At 33.1% G+C, this 17292-nt stretch overlaps 1 protein-coding gene across 4 annotated transcripts in view; it reads left to right on the top strand.

Moving 5' to 3' along the window:
* ADGRL2 (adhesion G protein-coupled receptor L2) overlaps positions 1 to 17292 on the top strand; it is a 177343-nt gene that overhangs the window by 26859 nt on the left and 133192 nt on the right. For all 4 annotated transcript variants that reach the window (XM_029948233.1, XM_029948232.1, XM_029948231.1 and 1 more), the window contains exon 2: positions 6080 to 6252. In XM_029948233.1, coding sequence (XP_029804093.1) covers positions 6180 to 6252 — 73 coding nt within the window. In that variant the 5' untranslated portion in view covers positions 6080 to 6179. The remainder of the gene's footprint in view (positions 1 to 6079; positions 6253 to 17292) is intronic.

The following is a 17292-nucleotide window of genomic DNA, read 5'->3' as shown; positions in this document are numbered from 1 at the left end:
CTCTGAACCTCAGATTTCTGATCTTTATAATATTGACCTAATGAAGGATTAGTGATATCTGTCTAATATAGTGTTTCTTTCAGACATAGTATGCACTCAAATGATTTCCAGTTGTAGTACCCATAATTTGTATTTAACTAAAAAATTATATCATAATTCTAGGCTATTAGAAGTTAAAGGTAATAAGGAAACATCTTAGAGTTGGAGAGGACTGCCATTTAAAAGTAGCTTTCCCAGAGTGCCTGGGTGGCTCAGTTGGTGAAGTGTCAGACTCTTAATTTTGGCTCAGGTCATGATTTCACCGTTGGTGAGATAGAGCCCCTCCTCTGGCTCCACGCTGTCAGCCTGTCTTCGTGGAGCCTGCTTGGAATTGTCTCTCTCTCCCTTCCCAGCACGTGCACTCTCTCTCTCTCAAAAATAAATAAACTTGAAAAAAAAATTTAAAAACCTTTTTATTTCCCCCAAATGGGGAAAAAACTAACTTCTTATATTGTAGGTGGATTGTAACTTAATATACACAAAATATTAAAAAGACATTTATGATTTTTGTTTGGTAGAAAAGTTGGGGAAGCCATCAACTTTTTATGATATGTATGTAACATTTTGAATGGGGCATGTACTTCATTTTTTTTTTTCTTTTGAGACTTAATTTGCAAGTTTATATTCAGTCATAAAATGTCCCCTACATTGGTTTGAAAATGACAGCAATTTGTTTTTATTATTTCAACTGGAAGGATTTTAATGAAGAGAATGGCGGACTGCCCTCCACTGGGCCTCCAGTGTCCACAGTTACAAGCCTCTTTTGCATGCTCAGCATGACTGGTCGATGTTACAGCGGATTGCTCATATAATTTACTAGGAGCATTCCTGAGCTCTTCTTCTTTCTACTCTAAGACCTCTCTTAGAAGAATTTATTTCTTCGCAGGGCAGAAGTTTCAGTAAATGATAAGACCAGTGATGAATGTTAAGGGGACTTTGGCATAAATATTTTAATTAAAGTACTCTCAACCTGATACCAGTGTCCAGAGAAATGAATAGGAGAAAGGGTGGTGACTAGTGATTGGCCACGTAGTTTTAAAAATCTGTCAGTATTTCCAGCCCCAAAGTATCTTTGCGAAGGGAAGGAAAATAAACTTCAACGCAAAAGAACGTTGAATGTCTAGAGCTAAAATAAGCCCACCGATTAGTGATAGTGAGGGTTTACTTAGACAACTTACTGAAAGGAAATTCCCAAGAGTGTCGATGTTTTCTCCGATGTTAACAAGAAGGGGGAATTCTGGCCTGTCAGGACTGCAGATATTTCTAGAAAGTGAACACCCTGAATGAGGTTTAAGTTGAAATGAAACTGTAATTTATTTTTCATTTCCTAAACCTTTGCACGGGGGCACAGTGGGGTTAGTATTATCCTTTTTTGTTGTTGTTTTGTTTTTTGGCAAAATAAAGAACAACAGCTCTCTTTTGCTAGTAAATTCTGTTCCATAATTATTATAATTTTATAGCACAAATAAGATTAGAAAGACTGATTTTGTAGAGCTTCCTTCGGCTTTCTCATAGCACTGACATACATTTAGTGTGTGGAATGAGCATTAATGTTTCATTTTATACAGCATTAGTATAGCATAATAATGAGGAGGGGTGACTTTGGTAGGTCTCACGCTTAGATGGTGCTTTTCTTTCCCTGTTCTCCTCATGCTTTTAGTTGTTTGGGGTGTAACATCCAGTGATTTTTGTACCTCAGTGTCCATGAATAGAAATCAAAGACAAAGCTTAAGATATGAATCTTTATATTGGCTTTACTCTTAATAGAATATCAATCTTATTAGTTACCCAGTTTTTGAGATTTTGAAATTATCTTTTTCTCTTATTAATTATCTTCTTACATTGATAGTTATTCACAAACTATTTCTATTTTTGCTAGACAGGAATCATCACATACGAGGTTAAATGTGATTTCCTGGTAATGTAACATAAATACTTGAATATTAAAACTGACAAGTAGTATTTCTTTAACTTTGTTGACCGTTTAAAGCATGGGATGTTTCATACAGCTAATAAGTATGCGCAGGTTACTGTTGGAAAGACTGCGTCTTACTTACTTACTTACATTGTAAGTAGTGTATAAAACACTGAGGAGTATTGGAATATAAATAATGCTGAGGGATATTCCTGGAAGTAATTTGTCTAGCATTGGAAGGTTTAGTAGTAATGATGCTTTAATTGACTTTTTACATGACAGAGTAGAAAGACATGTAGATCTAAAAAAAAAAAATCTTGACCCAGGTTTTGCTAGGATGAAAACAAGATTGTACATTAGAAGTGGGTTGGGTTTTTAAAATCTTGGTCAAATATCAGAATTTACCTAGAAACGTTGTTTCTGATTTTATTAAGAAATGAACCATTAGTTAGCATTAAGAGGCATTTGATCTGTGCACTGTGCCTTTATGGTCACAATTCCTCTCCAGCGTTCTTGGAAAACCGTCTCCTAAAATCTAAGGACAAATTGGTTATTTTTTTAAATGTTTATATATTTTTGAGGGGGGAAGTAGTGTGAGCCGGGAAGGGGAAGAAGAGAGAGGGAGACAGAATTGAAGCAGGCTTGAGGTTCTCAGCTGTCAGCACAGAGCCCAACACAGAGCTTGAACCCATGAGGTTATGACCTGAGCCAAAGTCGGACGCTTAACCTTAAGGCTGAGCCACCCAGGTGCCCCAAGAAAAACTGGTTATTAATATGGAGAATTACTTAGTCTTTTCTGTTTTCTGAAAGGAACTTTAATAGCTTTCTTCTGATTTTGTTCCATGTTTTTGTTTTGCATTAGAAGCTTTTACTGAACTTCATTTTGCAGGTAAAGGGGTTTGCACGGAGGGGTCTCTTAGCTACATTTATGCCTGTGAATGTCCTTTGGCTCCACATTGATGAGGAGCAATGCTTTCCTAAGATTAGTTTCACCATGTTTGATTATTTATTCATTCTATCCTAACTGATTGTGGTTTAAGTATTTCAATTTTCATTAACGTTTTTTAATGGAAGGTTGTTTTTAATTTGGATCACAGCAGTAAAATCTTTTGACTTCGTTTTCAAAATTGCATTTAAAGCGTGAAATTTTGTAAATGGTTTTGTTTGATGGAAAGTGATTGGATATAGATTGTAGAATAAAAACAATTGCTACTGTGTTTACTTACTGCACAAAAAGATGGACATAAGCTTTATTTGCATACAGGAAGCTATAATTTTATTGCATTTCAGAACTTGTTTCTGTTTGTTAGAAATAGTCATTTATACTAAGCCTCATAATTGACTGCAGTGTAATTTTAGAATTGTGTTTCACATTCTCAAACCTTAAAATTGTGTTGCACATTCAAACCTTAAGAATACACTTAAATTTTAGTATCGTTAAAATCTGTTCATGAAATATCTGTCCTGGCCAAAGACCACAAAAGAGGCCTTGGTTGTGTGGCTTCCTCCTTGTTTTCCCCTTACTCACAGAGGTTTTCCTATCTTGGCAGCTGTTTCCTACAAGGCAGTCATCAGTCTCTGATTTCTTCCTTCCCTTTCTTCCCACAAACAAGGGCTCTTTCAAATAGCAGATGACCGAAGACAGACTAATCTTGGATCGCTTTAAGGAAGTGGAAATGTGTTCAAGAGTTGTGCTTGTGGGCAAGCAGCCTGTATGCATGCCAGTGAAATGAAAATACTCATTACAAGCAGAACTTGGACAGCTAGAGTTCTTTTTGCTCAAATCGGGAGCATTCCAGAGGCTGACTTCATTTTACTTGTACTAATTAATGTGTCTCATCCACACATTAAAATCATTCTAATTGCTTGATCAGATCATTGAACAATATGGAGGATATAAGAAATTGTTCCTTGATTCGCCTTGCCAGTGTGACGGGTCATGAACTTTTCTGACTTCTCTTTATGCTTTATATAAAATAGCTTGCAGTTGTAAGGCAGGTACTTTGCCACAGCGTTTGTAAACCACAGGTTTACTTTTGGTTTTGTCTTTTGGATAGTCTTTGGGAGTTCTGTGTGAAAAAAGAATAGAGGTAGCCAGTTCTACACAGTTGCGTCCCATGTTTCCCCAGCAGATTAATTTTTTGATATATCATTCTTCTTTTTATATTTTTGGGATTCAGGAGAGGAAATTTGCTCTTTCCTTTATTTTTGTCTTATTTCTTTGGACAGAGAGTCATCTGAAGTGTTCTCAGAACTGGGTAATATCATTTCTGACCCCTTTGGTTATGATACCTAAATGTCTTCAGTTGTTTCATAGAGAGCTAAAAAATTGGGATCTTCTGGGTCATGGAGGGATGTATAGGGAAAGAGTTTCATCTCTGAAATTGTAGGCAGGATAAAACAAAATGCTTATTATTCAAATATCCTGCTAATTTCATCTATGATTTTGTGGATCTTTAGATTTAAACACTAGATAATAACTTTAGATTAATTTTTTACATTCCTTTTGTTGTGGTATTTGGTAATGCAAGCTAATGACTTGTAGTGTGGTAAATATTCCAAATTATTTAGAATATGACTGCTTTTCCCTTGAAGTTACATCATAGTGAGCTGATAATAGAATATTGTGAACTGATAGTCGAATATAGTAAACTGCCAGTAGAATCATATATGATACATAAAGCATGTAACAAATGCAGAGTGGCTCAGATAATGTGAAAGAGAGCTCCGGAGTTATCTAGGAAAATTTGTTTCCTAAATTTTCTTTATGCTTCAGTTGACAGCATCTAAATTATGTAAGAGTTCCTTTTTCATAGATACAACTTCAGAATAAGGGATATTCCCCTTATTACACTACTCCACTTTTAAATACTGTTTATCTGCAGCAGATTAAGGATAGACTGAGAAAACTTGTATGAGTGTTACTTAGAAGGAAATTACAGGAAGTTGATATGAAGAAACTGTTAAGATAGCTCTTCAAAAGAAAGTTTTGTGATTTTTTTTCTACCCTCAAGGCAAGACCAGGAGACAGGATGTATTTGAGAACTGTCTGCATTTTATGTGTTTTGTAAGGCTAGTATTTACTCTGATTTCTCTTGCCACCCTAGCAAAAAGTGAAATACTTCGGTAGAATCTAGCAAATAACCTGGTCTCAGGTGATCCTAGGAACTGTGAAATACTGATTAAGTCTTGCACCTGATTTTTTTTTATTTTCTCTCCAGTTGAAGAACTGGATTCTTAATGGCTAGTCAGAATTAGACTTGGTTCCAGGTTTTATGTTCTTTACCCCTCTCCCTGTTAAAAAAAATGTGCGACAACTTTGGAGATAAAATCATCATGGTCTTGATTGAAATTTTTATTTGGGTCCAGTGGATGGACCAACCTACTCAAGGATATAGGTTTAATCTTACTGTTATATTTTGCTATTAAAAATTACGAAAATCTAAAACTTTAAAATAAAATAGTTAAGAGACTTTATTAAACTATTCCCTGTGTGAATAGCTATAGCAATTTGATATATGATGTTTCAGAATGTAGTTTTGGAATGCCATTATTGTATAAATTAATGTACACCCATGTGTTAAAAACTATACATTCTTGTATAGAAAAATAAACTGCATAATTATATCTCTAATCTGTCCTGTGAGATAACAGGATAAAATCATAGATAATATTGCTGTTATCATCACTAAACACACAAAAAAATGGGTATGTATTGATAACATTTTATTAGAGACATTTTATACTAAAGCTTAGTGATTTGATAAAAACACTGCCATGTGGCAAAGAGATACAGGTGTATTTTTCTAGCATGATTTCCTAACCTTTTCAGAGAAAAAATTATCATTAGGGATTTATATAACCATTCTGTGAATTCATATGTCATGGTTATCTATATATGATTTTTGAGCTTTGATTGTTTTCTTTACGTTCTTGTAAAGCTCAGATATCCAGTATATAGGACCAGCTCCCATATTGGATACAGAATCAAAATACATACCATTTAGTTTTTTATACTTAGGAGATGAAGAGAGGGAGAGAGAGTTTCTGGCTGTTACTATTTTTGCATTTTTTTGTGATGTAGCAGGACCATAAAAGTAAATGATGAATTTGTTTGTTTTTCAGATATGAGGATCAGTGATGCAGACTGCTGGGTTCGATAAAGCTGGGCATTTATAACTAGATTCATTAAGGAATACAAAGAAAATATCTAAAGGGATCAATAATGGTGTCTTCTGGTTGCAGAATGCGAAGTCTGTGGTTTGTCATTGTAATCAGCTTCTTACCGAATACAGAAGGTAAGATGCAATTTAAGTTTTGTTTTTTAAATCTGGGTGAATTTAATTTAAACTGTGCAATTTTGTCTACATAGAAGTGGCTAGAATGAGTTTTATTACTTTAAAAAGTAGCTGTTAAAAAGAATTCCCGAATGTCAAATTCTTTTTTTGGAAGTTGAATTATTTTCATTACACACAGTTGTAGTACAGAAGAAAGTTCTAGAAATCTGAATTTATATTTCACATTCATTTGTATAATATTATTGTAAATAATCCCGAGAAAATTAAATGAAAGCTTTGCTTTGGTATATACTTTACACTGACTGACTAAATGTATTCCAGTAAAATTGAAAGTATTTTGTGTCAACTTTTTCGCTTCATTTTTAGTTTGTTTGCTTCTTAAGTGGGGTCATAGTTTAGCTCTAAAACTCTTAAGTACTTTTTTTCCATATCATCTGGAAAATGCATTTTTGAGGTGCTTCATTTTGAATTTTATTTATATTTTTTTGACAGTTGACCTGATTTTTAAAAGTAAATATATTTTTGAGGCTTAATTAATCAGAACCATCATTTATTAATTACTATATGGATTTCCTGGTCTCCATTATTTGTTAGTCTTACATATTATTTCCATGTGAATATAACACCCTTTTAGGTGGTTTTTACAGAGCAGGTCAGAAGTTAATATGGAGCTAATATATGTTAATTTTATAGCTACTTAGTAGTGGTAGTTATGTATTCAGCGTGAAAATAGATTAGTCTTGTAAATCTGTGAAGAATACAAAATCTCTGAGAAATGCATAGATCTTATTTGTCCCATTAAAATATTCTTAAAATATTTTAGAATTTTAAAATTGGTTTATATGTACTTTTAAGTGATCCCCTTTACACCTGTTAACAAAATGATGGGTGGAGAAAAAGAGGCATGCTGTCAACTAGAAGCTTGTTTTCCAACATCTTTGTGATGAGCTTTAAAGAATTAACATTTAATTTTGCTAAAGGAATTTTATTTGAATTTTCTTGTAATATCGACATTACTTAATAATATAATTCAAATAAATACTATTTAGAAATATTTTAAAATAAATTCTGTATTCAAAAAATAAATAATGTTCGCTTGGATTTAAATCACACTCAAAAGTTACAGCAGGGTTAATATTCTATTTTTAGTAGATCCTGCTCTGTGCATCAGAATTGAAAGATACATCACATCTAAATGTAAAATGTGGTATGTCTGAGTGAACAGTATCATAATGATAAGCAACAAGCAGGAACTGAGTTTAATAATATGAATCTGTGGCTTGCCTTGTTATGAAAATCTTGTGTATAGTCTATAATTTTGCATCTGTTTTTGGGGGGGTGTTAACTGAATTCCTGCTGTTATGTTTGAATGTTTTTATACATTTAAAAAAGAATCCAGGTGTGGACCAATGGCTCATTAGTCCACATAATGAAAAATTTTCCAATCAAGATAGAGACCACTTTGCTGGCACAGTAGCTTAACACAGCAGGGGGCCTAGCAAAGAGAGACTTTTTCATGAGATACTGCAGTTTTATTTCTAGTGTCACCTATCAGGTCAGGATTCATATCTGCTGTTAAGAGAAATTTCATTTTTGGCGCATCAGGCCAGGGGGTGTTGCTTTTGAAACAGTTCCCTCCTACGGGTAAAAAGAACTTAGGGGGAGCCCACACTGCTAGCTGTGACAGTACACACAGTTAATGCACACTGTTGGAGTACTGATCCAGCATCACATGGTTTTGTCTTAGAAAAGTTTTACATGACATGATAGTCCTTTATTTCCAGAAAGCAGATAATGTCCTGTGAACACCCATAGAGAAACCCAATCAAAGTTAGGTATGAGAACGCAGGAAAGGAGTTACAAATTTAACCATTCAGCCATTAAGTTTCTTCAGAGCCCTTTACATATCTTAACTTTTTCTATTAGTTTCTGGATTTTTACAGATAAGACTCAGATAGATTTTCCTAGGTGGTTTCTTCCTTTCTTTCCCAAGTGACGAAATTGACCAGGTGCTTCAGATTCTGAACTGCAGGAGTCACAGTTCCGGCTCTTGAGGGGCTCATGGTATTGTGTGGGGCTGGAAACCTCAGGTCCCTACTGGGGCCACGCAGGGGAAGTAACCTGAGTGCAGCAGGCTAGTGGAGGTCTGCAGTAGGCAAAAAAATGCTTGCCGGAGGACCCATGATTGCCATTCCAGTATTTAGCCTGCTTTTGCTTGTCTTCTGGCTTTTCAATAGAAAGCAGACCTGGTTTTAAGGAATAATACCTAAATAAGATTAAAACAAAACAAAATAAGGCTTGTATTATATTCAGCCATAGGCCTGCCTTTTCAGAGCTTTTATTTTTCCTCCTCTTTCCAATAGTGTTTCACCTTAATATTATTTTTTAAAGGCCAAACATAATTTTGGATTTATTTTACATTTGTATTTATGAGAGGAAAATTTCTACATTTGCAGGGACTTATTTGTTTTATATTCAGATGGACATTAGAAATATAGCATGGTTTCTGTACATATTAAAGAACAAGCAAAAAAATTTTATTTAAGTTTTACCATGGTAAAACCTGTATAAAGGTTTAATTGTTAAAATTAGCTTATCTCCCTTTATCTCTGTCTATGTCAACTAGTGTTTAAGAATCCGGTCTCACCCATTAAATTTACTTGTTTTTGTGAAATAAGAACGATGCTTTATTTATTCTTAGAGTCTCCTCTCCCCTGTGTATTTTTGAAAATTTTTAGAATTTCCAAATAAAAAGTGATTATTAAAGATCAGACTTTCAAAATATTTTGTCAGGTTTTCTTAGAATTGATTTTATTCTTAGAGAACTAATCTCAAGCCCTTCAAAAATCAGTTTTGTTGAGAAACTGTTGTGCTTTGATTCTTTTGGCCAATTTTTATAAGCAAAGTAACCACTGTGGAATCATGTATCAGTAAGTAGGAAAGTAAATTGAATTTTTGTGTCCTAGAGAATTAAATTATGCTATATAATGGAGCCCTGGTAAGCTAAGTCAGACATGTGAAGGCTTGCTCAAGTGACAAGTTACAAATAATGGCAGTTCTTCAGCAAACTCAGTAAAATGGATTTCAGGTTGAATTCTTTATGCAGTGAGTATTTAATTAGATTTCATTAGTCAAAATTTTAGTTAGCTTAAATTTCATTGTTGTTTATTCATATTTCAAAAAAAAATATGCCTGGTTAAATGCCAGATATGCAGAGATACACCTTTACCTATTCAGTTTACGTACATCAAGAAAATTTAAGAATACTGCTGTAGAAATAGTCTTACCAATTTTAATTGTACTTTTAATTCTCTGAGCATATTTTACAATGACTTGTATTCGTGGTAGCTTACTACAAATGATGTTTGTCTGTAGAGTATTTTTGCTTAGTTGAGTGGCAGGAAAAAGTAGATCCAGGGGTTAAATATGAAATAAAACCTATTTTGGGCACACACACACACACACACATACACACACACACACACACACATATTTCCTTCAGACTAGTCCATAATTTTGAAGGAAAAATTACCTTTTTCCCAAGGTTAAACTTAAGAAAGATTAAAATAATTCAGACTTATATTCATTCATTCTTTTATTTACATACACATGAGAAAAATGTGTAAAATTTATATTCATACACACACTGTGTCAGCATCACAAGGGCAGCAGTCATTTGTTTGTTTATTTCATCAGTAGGCTAAAGTGCCTAGAACAGTGCCTGATTTATAATAGGTACTCATTTTATATCCGTCACATAACAGAAATCTTTAGAGAGCCATAGTCCTAATAGAGAGAGGATAATAAACAGTTGTAATAACAGAGTGGTAAATGCCATGATGCTGATAGTCACAAAAGCATTGGGATGAAGGGTAGGTGAATGAGTGGATATATGTCAGGAAAGACTTTCTAGCTGGAAGTGATGATTCTTGAACTGACCCCATATGAGTTGAATAAACTATATCAAGACAGTGGTGAGCATGGTGGTGGAGAAAAAAATCAGTGGAGAACAGCATGGTGTGGAATAAAGTATAATAATGGTTCTTAGGAACATCTGAATCACCTAGAGATTCTGAGGTGGGGCCCAAACATTACCTTTCTGACAAATTTCAGGGATGATGGCTGATGTAACTTAGTATCACACTTAACCGTTGTCATATTGTCTTTGTGTGGGTGGTTGAGGTAAAGTGTAAGGGTGTATGGATGTGGATATGAAGTCACTTTTTAAAAAGTGTTTTGAAAAGAAACTATAATTTCACTGTGATTCAGAAGTAGTAACCAGTTGATTATTGAGAGTTACTATCTAATCTTTTCATATGGGTTTTTATTCCTCTGATCAAGCTCCTTGGGCATAGTTTTAGGCTCTAAAAAGGAATTTTTCTCTCTCTCTTTCGACAGTATACTGAGAAGGAAAAAAAATGGAAAAATTGGCTCCAGATTGTAAAGAACAGAACATATTTATGTTAAGAGTAAATGTTACATTTTCAGAGCTCCTAAACCCTTGCTTCAATTTGTCTCTTTTTATTGTGATAACCTTGTTCTTTTTCTTGTTGGGAATAACTACATGGCCATTGCTATGAAAATGCTGAATTGACTTACTGTAGGGACTTTATATTTCCCAGGCTAGCAAAATTGTTGACTACTTTTGTTCACTTCAGTATATTTTTGATTAGTTGAAAGCCAGGAGGTAAATTTTCAGCCAGGTATGTGGAGATTTGGCCGTATGACTCCTATTAAACTTAATGGGAGTCAGAACTCCCATTAAATTAATAGGAATTGTACAGCGTATCTATGTTGGCTGCATTTCAAATGTAACCTTATTTTTTAAATTCACAAATTATGTAAATTAACAGTGGTTTAAAACAATGCATTGTTTTTTTAATAATGATTTTATTTATATGTTTAGTGCAGATCGATGTGATTTTACTCCTTGAAAAAGTACCTAACTATATTTATTGCTCTTAAGATACTTTATTGTATTATAAGAGTGTAAGGTAATTTGATTGCAGCAGCTTTCTTCTGCATAGGTAGTGAAGTAATTCCATTTTAAAAATATAAATATTAATGTCATTTACAAATTATATAATATTGCTTCTTATTTTCTAAAAACCAAATGCCTTACAGGATTCAAGAACAAGGTATATTTGTTCAGAATATGACTCAAAATTGAAAAGATATGATTAAACAATGGGAGACACAGGCATCTTTACAAAAGTTAGTTTATACTTTTGTCATCATATGTACCAATATTCAGTGTCAGCATAGGCCATATTTCATATAGTAAAGGTTAAATTCCAGTGCTTGATTGTTGAGACTTTCTTCCCAGTTTTCTTCTCACTCTCTTCCCTATTTCATTCCCTTCTGTTTCTTTCCCCGTGTTAGAAGAGGTGTGTTGATTCCCAATCTGTGGTGATTCACACGTAGTTCTGCTCCTTGAGGAAAAGTGTTGTAAATCAGTGTGTCTCACCTCAGTAACATTGTGTTGCTTGGCTGTTTAATTGTTACAGCCCTCCGTCTTGTAACAGAATAGACTGTATCAAGGGCTAAATAAATAAACCTGTTATGAAATAATACTTTGCTACAAGAGGTTATGATCTTGTCTATACTGGAGTAAATATTTGAAATATTGATTTTATATCCTTATTAGGCATTTATCAGAGTTATTGTTGTATTTTTGAAAGAATCAACAGTGTTATTAAAAGGAGCTTAATTAAAATCACAGGAAGCATGTAAAGCATCTTAATTTTGCCGAACAGTAATTATGTTAATTACTTCTGAGTAATTTCAGTTTTGATGAATCTTTTGCTTCATTTTTTGAATTAATAATACCTTTTCACTTTTTTATGTGTTCTATCCTTAGTTTGTGGTTTTAGAGAATATGATGATACAAATGATTGAGCACTTCTGAGTATTAATGTAGAACTGGTATGTCTCCAAGACCCGATTTATCTGCCACATTACTAAGGGAATGTTTCACTGAAACATATGCTTGGTACCCTATGGTACTCTTTATTTTCTTTTCACCTCCTGCATGACAGAGAATGACATATGACAGCCATGCGGTCTACATGTATTAGACATCAATGTGGATTAGTGAATGTCTCCTGACATCTTTCAACCCTATTCTTGAACTCCTTTTGTCAATTTGACAGAAGTGATTTCAGGAGAATACCTAGCCCCGGCCCTGGGAGCTCTTGGCTAAAATGTAAGACTGAGAAGGGAATTCCATATCAGAGCTTTAGGAAGCAAAAACAACATTTATAATCCCTCCTTATCAGCATGAGACTCTACTGAGTTTGACTTTTATGTCTGCCATTTTTCTTGCTTGGAGGGCTTTTCTTTTCTTAAATGTATTCCCTTCTGATTTTGAATGTAATACATTCTCATGAGAAGAGAGAAAAAATTAGGAAGTTGAGATAAGCATTTAAAATTGATCATGATTCTAGGACCTTGATATTACCACAGCATACTTGTTTTTTGTTTTATTCCCCATACCTGAGATTATGGATAAAACAAAATTATGTGTGAAACAAAATTAGTTTCTTATGTCCATATACTTTTATATTCTGGTTTTTCATTTATATTATCATAACCTGTATTATCATGTCATTATATGTTTAGATAATGGATTTTAACACCAGCATGGCAATTTATAGTTTATATATCAAAAATGACTTAATCTCCTGTCTCTACTTATTGGCTATTTGAACTTAATTTCTTTCAAGTGTAAGTATAGTAAATATCTATATAAACCTTAATATCTATGTAAACCTTTTCCTTCATATCTGGTTATTTTCTGAGACTAGAATTTTAGAATTTTGATTATTATATTAGGCATGTGGACATCTTCCATACTGGTTTTGGATGATGTGAATTTTTTTGTCTGTTGTTAGTTTTTCTTGTTTTTCAAAGTCTATGGTAATATCCTTTTGTTGTTTTCATTTTGTTTCCCTTATAATTCATTTCATTCTGGTTAATTTTTAATGAAAATTTTAAATAGAAGAAATTTATAAAATAACAATCACAAATTTAACAATTACTAGTATTTAATTTTACTTCATTTGCTTTTCTTTTTCTTTTCTTACTTTTTGATGCATAGATATTTTCTTTTGTGAGATCTTCCACTATTTTTATGCTTAAAAGTCCATTTCTTAAGATTGGTTAAATATTTATTCACTTGAATTTCCCTGTAGCTCTTAAATGTTTTTATTTAAATATTTAATCCATTAGGAATTGACTTTGTTATTAGTTGAGAACTCTCAATTTAAGTGAACTAACATTAAGTCATCTGGGGTGAATTAATTTAACTGACAAAGTAGATAAAATTAAGACATATCCATATAAGAGAAAAATGGATGCTAAGTTCAAAAAGAAAAAAAGAAAAGAAATGAGCACAATTTATTTCTACATGATGGAACAATGAATAAGTGTCACTATTCTGATTCTAGTAATAGTGCTCTTTTCTGCTTAAATTGTTTTGTGTCTAGTCTATTTAATAATTATACTTTTAAGGGATAACATTTTTGTGAGAGAGATGAGTAAAAATCATGACAGCAGTAATTAAAATACCCCATAGTAAAAATAAAGTTTGAGTTTTAGGAACTGTAGAGTGTCAAGAAACAAAAGTAGTTTTCTGAAAAATTTAGAGAGATTCAGAGATAGAATTTTGTTTTGCATATGGGTTTAATCTAAAAGACATTAAGTAAAATTCTCATTTGTTTTGTTGATTATTTATAGAATGCTTCTTACTGCTCTTTAGTAGCTATTTGTGTGTGTGTGTATGTGTGTGGTTGTTTGTGTGTGTATTAATCATTAGTTCTCTCTACCCTTCCTGATTCTTCTTTTTTTCTTATTAGTATTAAAATCTAAACCAAGTGGTAGATATGTCTAATATTTAGCTTTTAATTAGAGACTATATCATAAGTTTATAAGAAAGAGTCAGGGACTTCCTAACTTAGTCACAGTAGAAGCGGTGGCTGGGGTTGTCACTGGTGGTAGTGGGGAGAGAGCAATCTTGCATTTCAAGAGAAATGTTTAAGGAAAGCACTTTTCATGATTTTCTTTTTTTGTTATTTTAAGTAGGTAACCTTGGCTGTCTGAGTTTGTTTCCAGACAGAAAGCAAATGGGATCTAGTACAAGGACAGGAAAGCTCATCTAGGAAAAGAGGGTGTGTATGATCAGGGAGAGGATGAGTCAGAAAGAGAGGTGTACAGGAAAAGAAGTAAGGCAGTCATGCTGGATGTTTTTAATCTTCTTGTTTATGTAGAACAGTGTTCCTCAAAATTTAATGCACAGGTAAATCACTTGAGGATCTTGTTAAAATGTAGATTATGACTCAATAATCTGGGATGGGCCTCAAGAGTCTGCGTTTCTAATAAACTCCCAGGTGATGCTGAGGTTGCTGGCCTGTGAAAGGACATCTAAATCAAGGAGATTGGTTATTAAAATGTTTAGTCTAGAAAATCAGATTTTTCATGACAATGATTTTCTACCAGTGCAAATCAAGGTTTGTTTCTAACCTTAACAGCAGAGTTGAAATACAGAAAAAGCATCATTTTCTGTTTTATAATTTATTTTATTTTAAAAAGAAACTGAGCTCTCCTGAAACTTTACTGAACATTTTTATATTTGGTTATGCTTCTAATCCAATTTTATATGCTTTCGATTGACCTTTTATCTGATGATTTGTTTTGAAAAATCCCTGAGTAACAATGCAGCCTGACCCTCTCTCCCCAATATTTCCTTCTTTTCCCCACTGATCTGTCCTACTTTCATTCTGTGCTATGTGGAAACATTATTTTTAATAGCATTTTATTACAGTATTACATTATGACTTAAAGTAATATTATAAAATTAGGTATTGCAAAGTTAATATATTTTCTTAACCTATTTAGAAGAAGTTTATATTTTACTGATTTTTCAAGTCCACATGTTTAAAAAAACTAAGAATTGTCTTTTTCATTTTAGCATTAATACCTGACATGTTAGCCTCATCAGAGAGTAGAGGACGGCAGTGCTGGAATGTAAACTGGTTATCAAAAACAGCTTAAAGATAGTTTATCTGCTTAAGGCATTTAGTGGTTTTTCTACTTTGCAGTATTACACATAATCAAAGATTTTATTTATTTTTAGTAATGGACATAATAATCTCCTTTTACTTTTCCTGTCAGAGATAAAGATAGATTACTCATGTGATTTGTTTTAGATTTATGATAATACACATTACAAATTACATTTATTTCTACATGAAATTTATTAGATTCTTCATCTATTTAAAGCCGGATGAAAAGTCAGTAAATGGCAAATTTTAAACAAAGAGAGTTTTCTATAAGCATTGTAGAGGTCAAAGTATTTCTGTTTTTAGTTTTTGGTAGAATTGAAGCATTACAGACTTAGAATCACAAGTTGGAGATTAGTTGTTATAGAAGTTTCCAGTGAACAGCTGGAGAAACCAAGAAAGTCTGCAGAGATCATCTCTTTGCCAAGGTTTACTTCCTGCCAGTCCATTTTTCTTTCTGTAGAACTTGATATATAGCCTCAGATCATTGGCGTATTTTCCTGCCTCATGAGGGTCACTCAAGAATATTTAAGATAGACTTTAAAATATATTGCTTAACATTGTTTAACTTAATGGTGCTGATTGAAAAAAATAATGTATTTCAGCTTTTTAAAACATTACTACTGCAGGTTAAAAACAATATTAAGTCATGCTAACTGCAACTTTCCAGTGATCCTCAGAAATTATACAACTACAGGCCTGTATTTTTTAAAAATCACAGTTTCTCTTTAGAAGTACAAACTATTGCTACGAATGACTTACTGCCACAACACCGAAAAACCAAAGGATTACAACAATAATTTTAACTTTTACTATATTTAGTTTATCAGTTCACACTGATTAGCAGTCCCCATTAAAATAGTTGAAGGCATGCCTTCAGAACGCCTCCTTCAGGTATGGGGTTTAGACATTATCTTTTCTCTTTTGTTTGCTTACGACAGGAAGCTCATTTAATCCTTTGCTTTGTTTTAGAGTTTAGGCAAATAGAGACTATCCTTGTTAGCTTTCAGAAGCTCTTACTTTTCCTGCGTTAATGGCACTCTGGGCACTTTCTGTGATCCCTCTTTATTTACTAGAAAGCTTGTCTTTGAGAGCGGTCATTCCATTCTTTCAACTGTGCTGTTAATTGACTGATAGCGAAAATTGTGTGGAAACCCTTTAGTGACAAAGATTGGATATAGGTGTTACTCTGTTCTGCAGGCTGGTGAATCTTTGCTTCTTGATCCTATTTCTATTTGTACTAAAATACTAAATATAGACTGGAAGAACAAAGTACATTTAAAAGCATTCAGAAATGTTAAGCAACAATAAAACTCCGTAACCATTTAAATGACAGCAGCTGACTATTTGAATTAACTTTGTGTTTGGCTTAATTTGGGGCCCTAATTATTCCTAACTTACGTGAGTAGATTTCAATTATAGTATCCTGCAGGGATTTGTAGCTAAGGCAACTAAAAGAATCATTTTACATAAAGTACTTTTGTTCAACTGATTAGTCAAGTTAAAATGTAATGATGTAAAATTGAAACCCTTCCGACAAGGTCCAAACAAATGTTTCTAGTAGTTTTGCTAAAAAAAGAAAAAAAAAAGATTGAACCAAATTTAATTTTATACAATATTGTGGTCTTTTGGGAAGATTTACTTCATTGTAATGCTGATAAGTATATAAATGTGTCTTAAGATCATGTGTGTTAGTAAAGTAGTAAAACATGAAAGATAAATTTGTCACTGTGGAAACCTTCATAAGCAATATCTGTTTGCTTTATAATTCTTGATATATGATTTTTGACAACTTCAAATACATAGTTTTATAAATAAATAAATAATTTGAATGACTAGCTCGTCTGAGTTTTGGAATGCATTTCAATTGAATGCAGATCAGAGACTCATTTATTGATTTGAAAAGTGATATACAAGAAAGCACCAGGACCAACAATATGGTTGACACTGTGCTACAGTGAGTAGACAACTCAGTCTTTAA

The sequence above is a fragment of the Suricata suricatta genome, chromosome 8 (genome assembly GCF_006229205.1).
Source record: "Suricata suricatta isolate VVHF042 chromosome 8, meerkat_22Aug2017_6uvM2_HiC, whole genome shotgun sequence".
In the NCBI taxonomy this organism is placed as follows: domain Eukaryota; kingdom Metazoa; phylum Chordata; class Mammalia; order Carnivora; family Herpestidae; genus Suricata; species Suricata suricatta.
The sequence above is the reverse complement of the archived record's forward strand: the minus strand, read 5'-3'. Positions and strand labels throughout refer to the sequence as shown.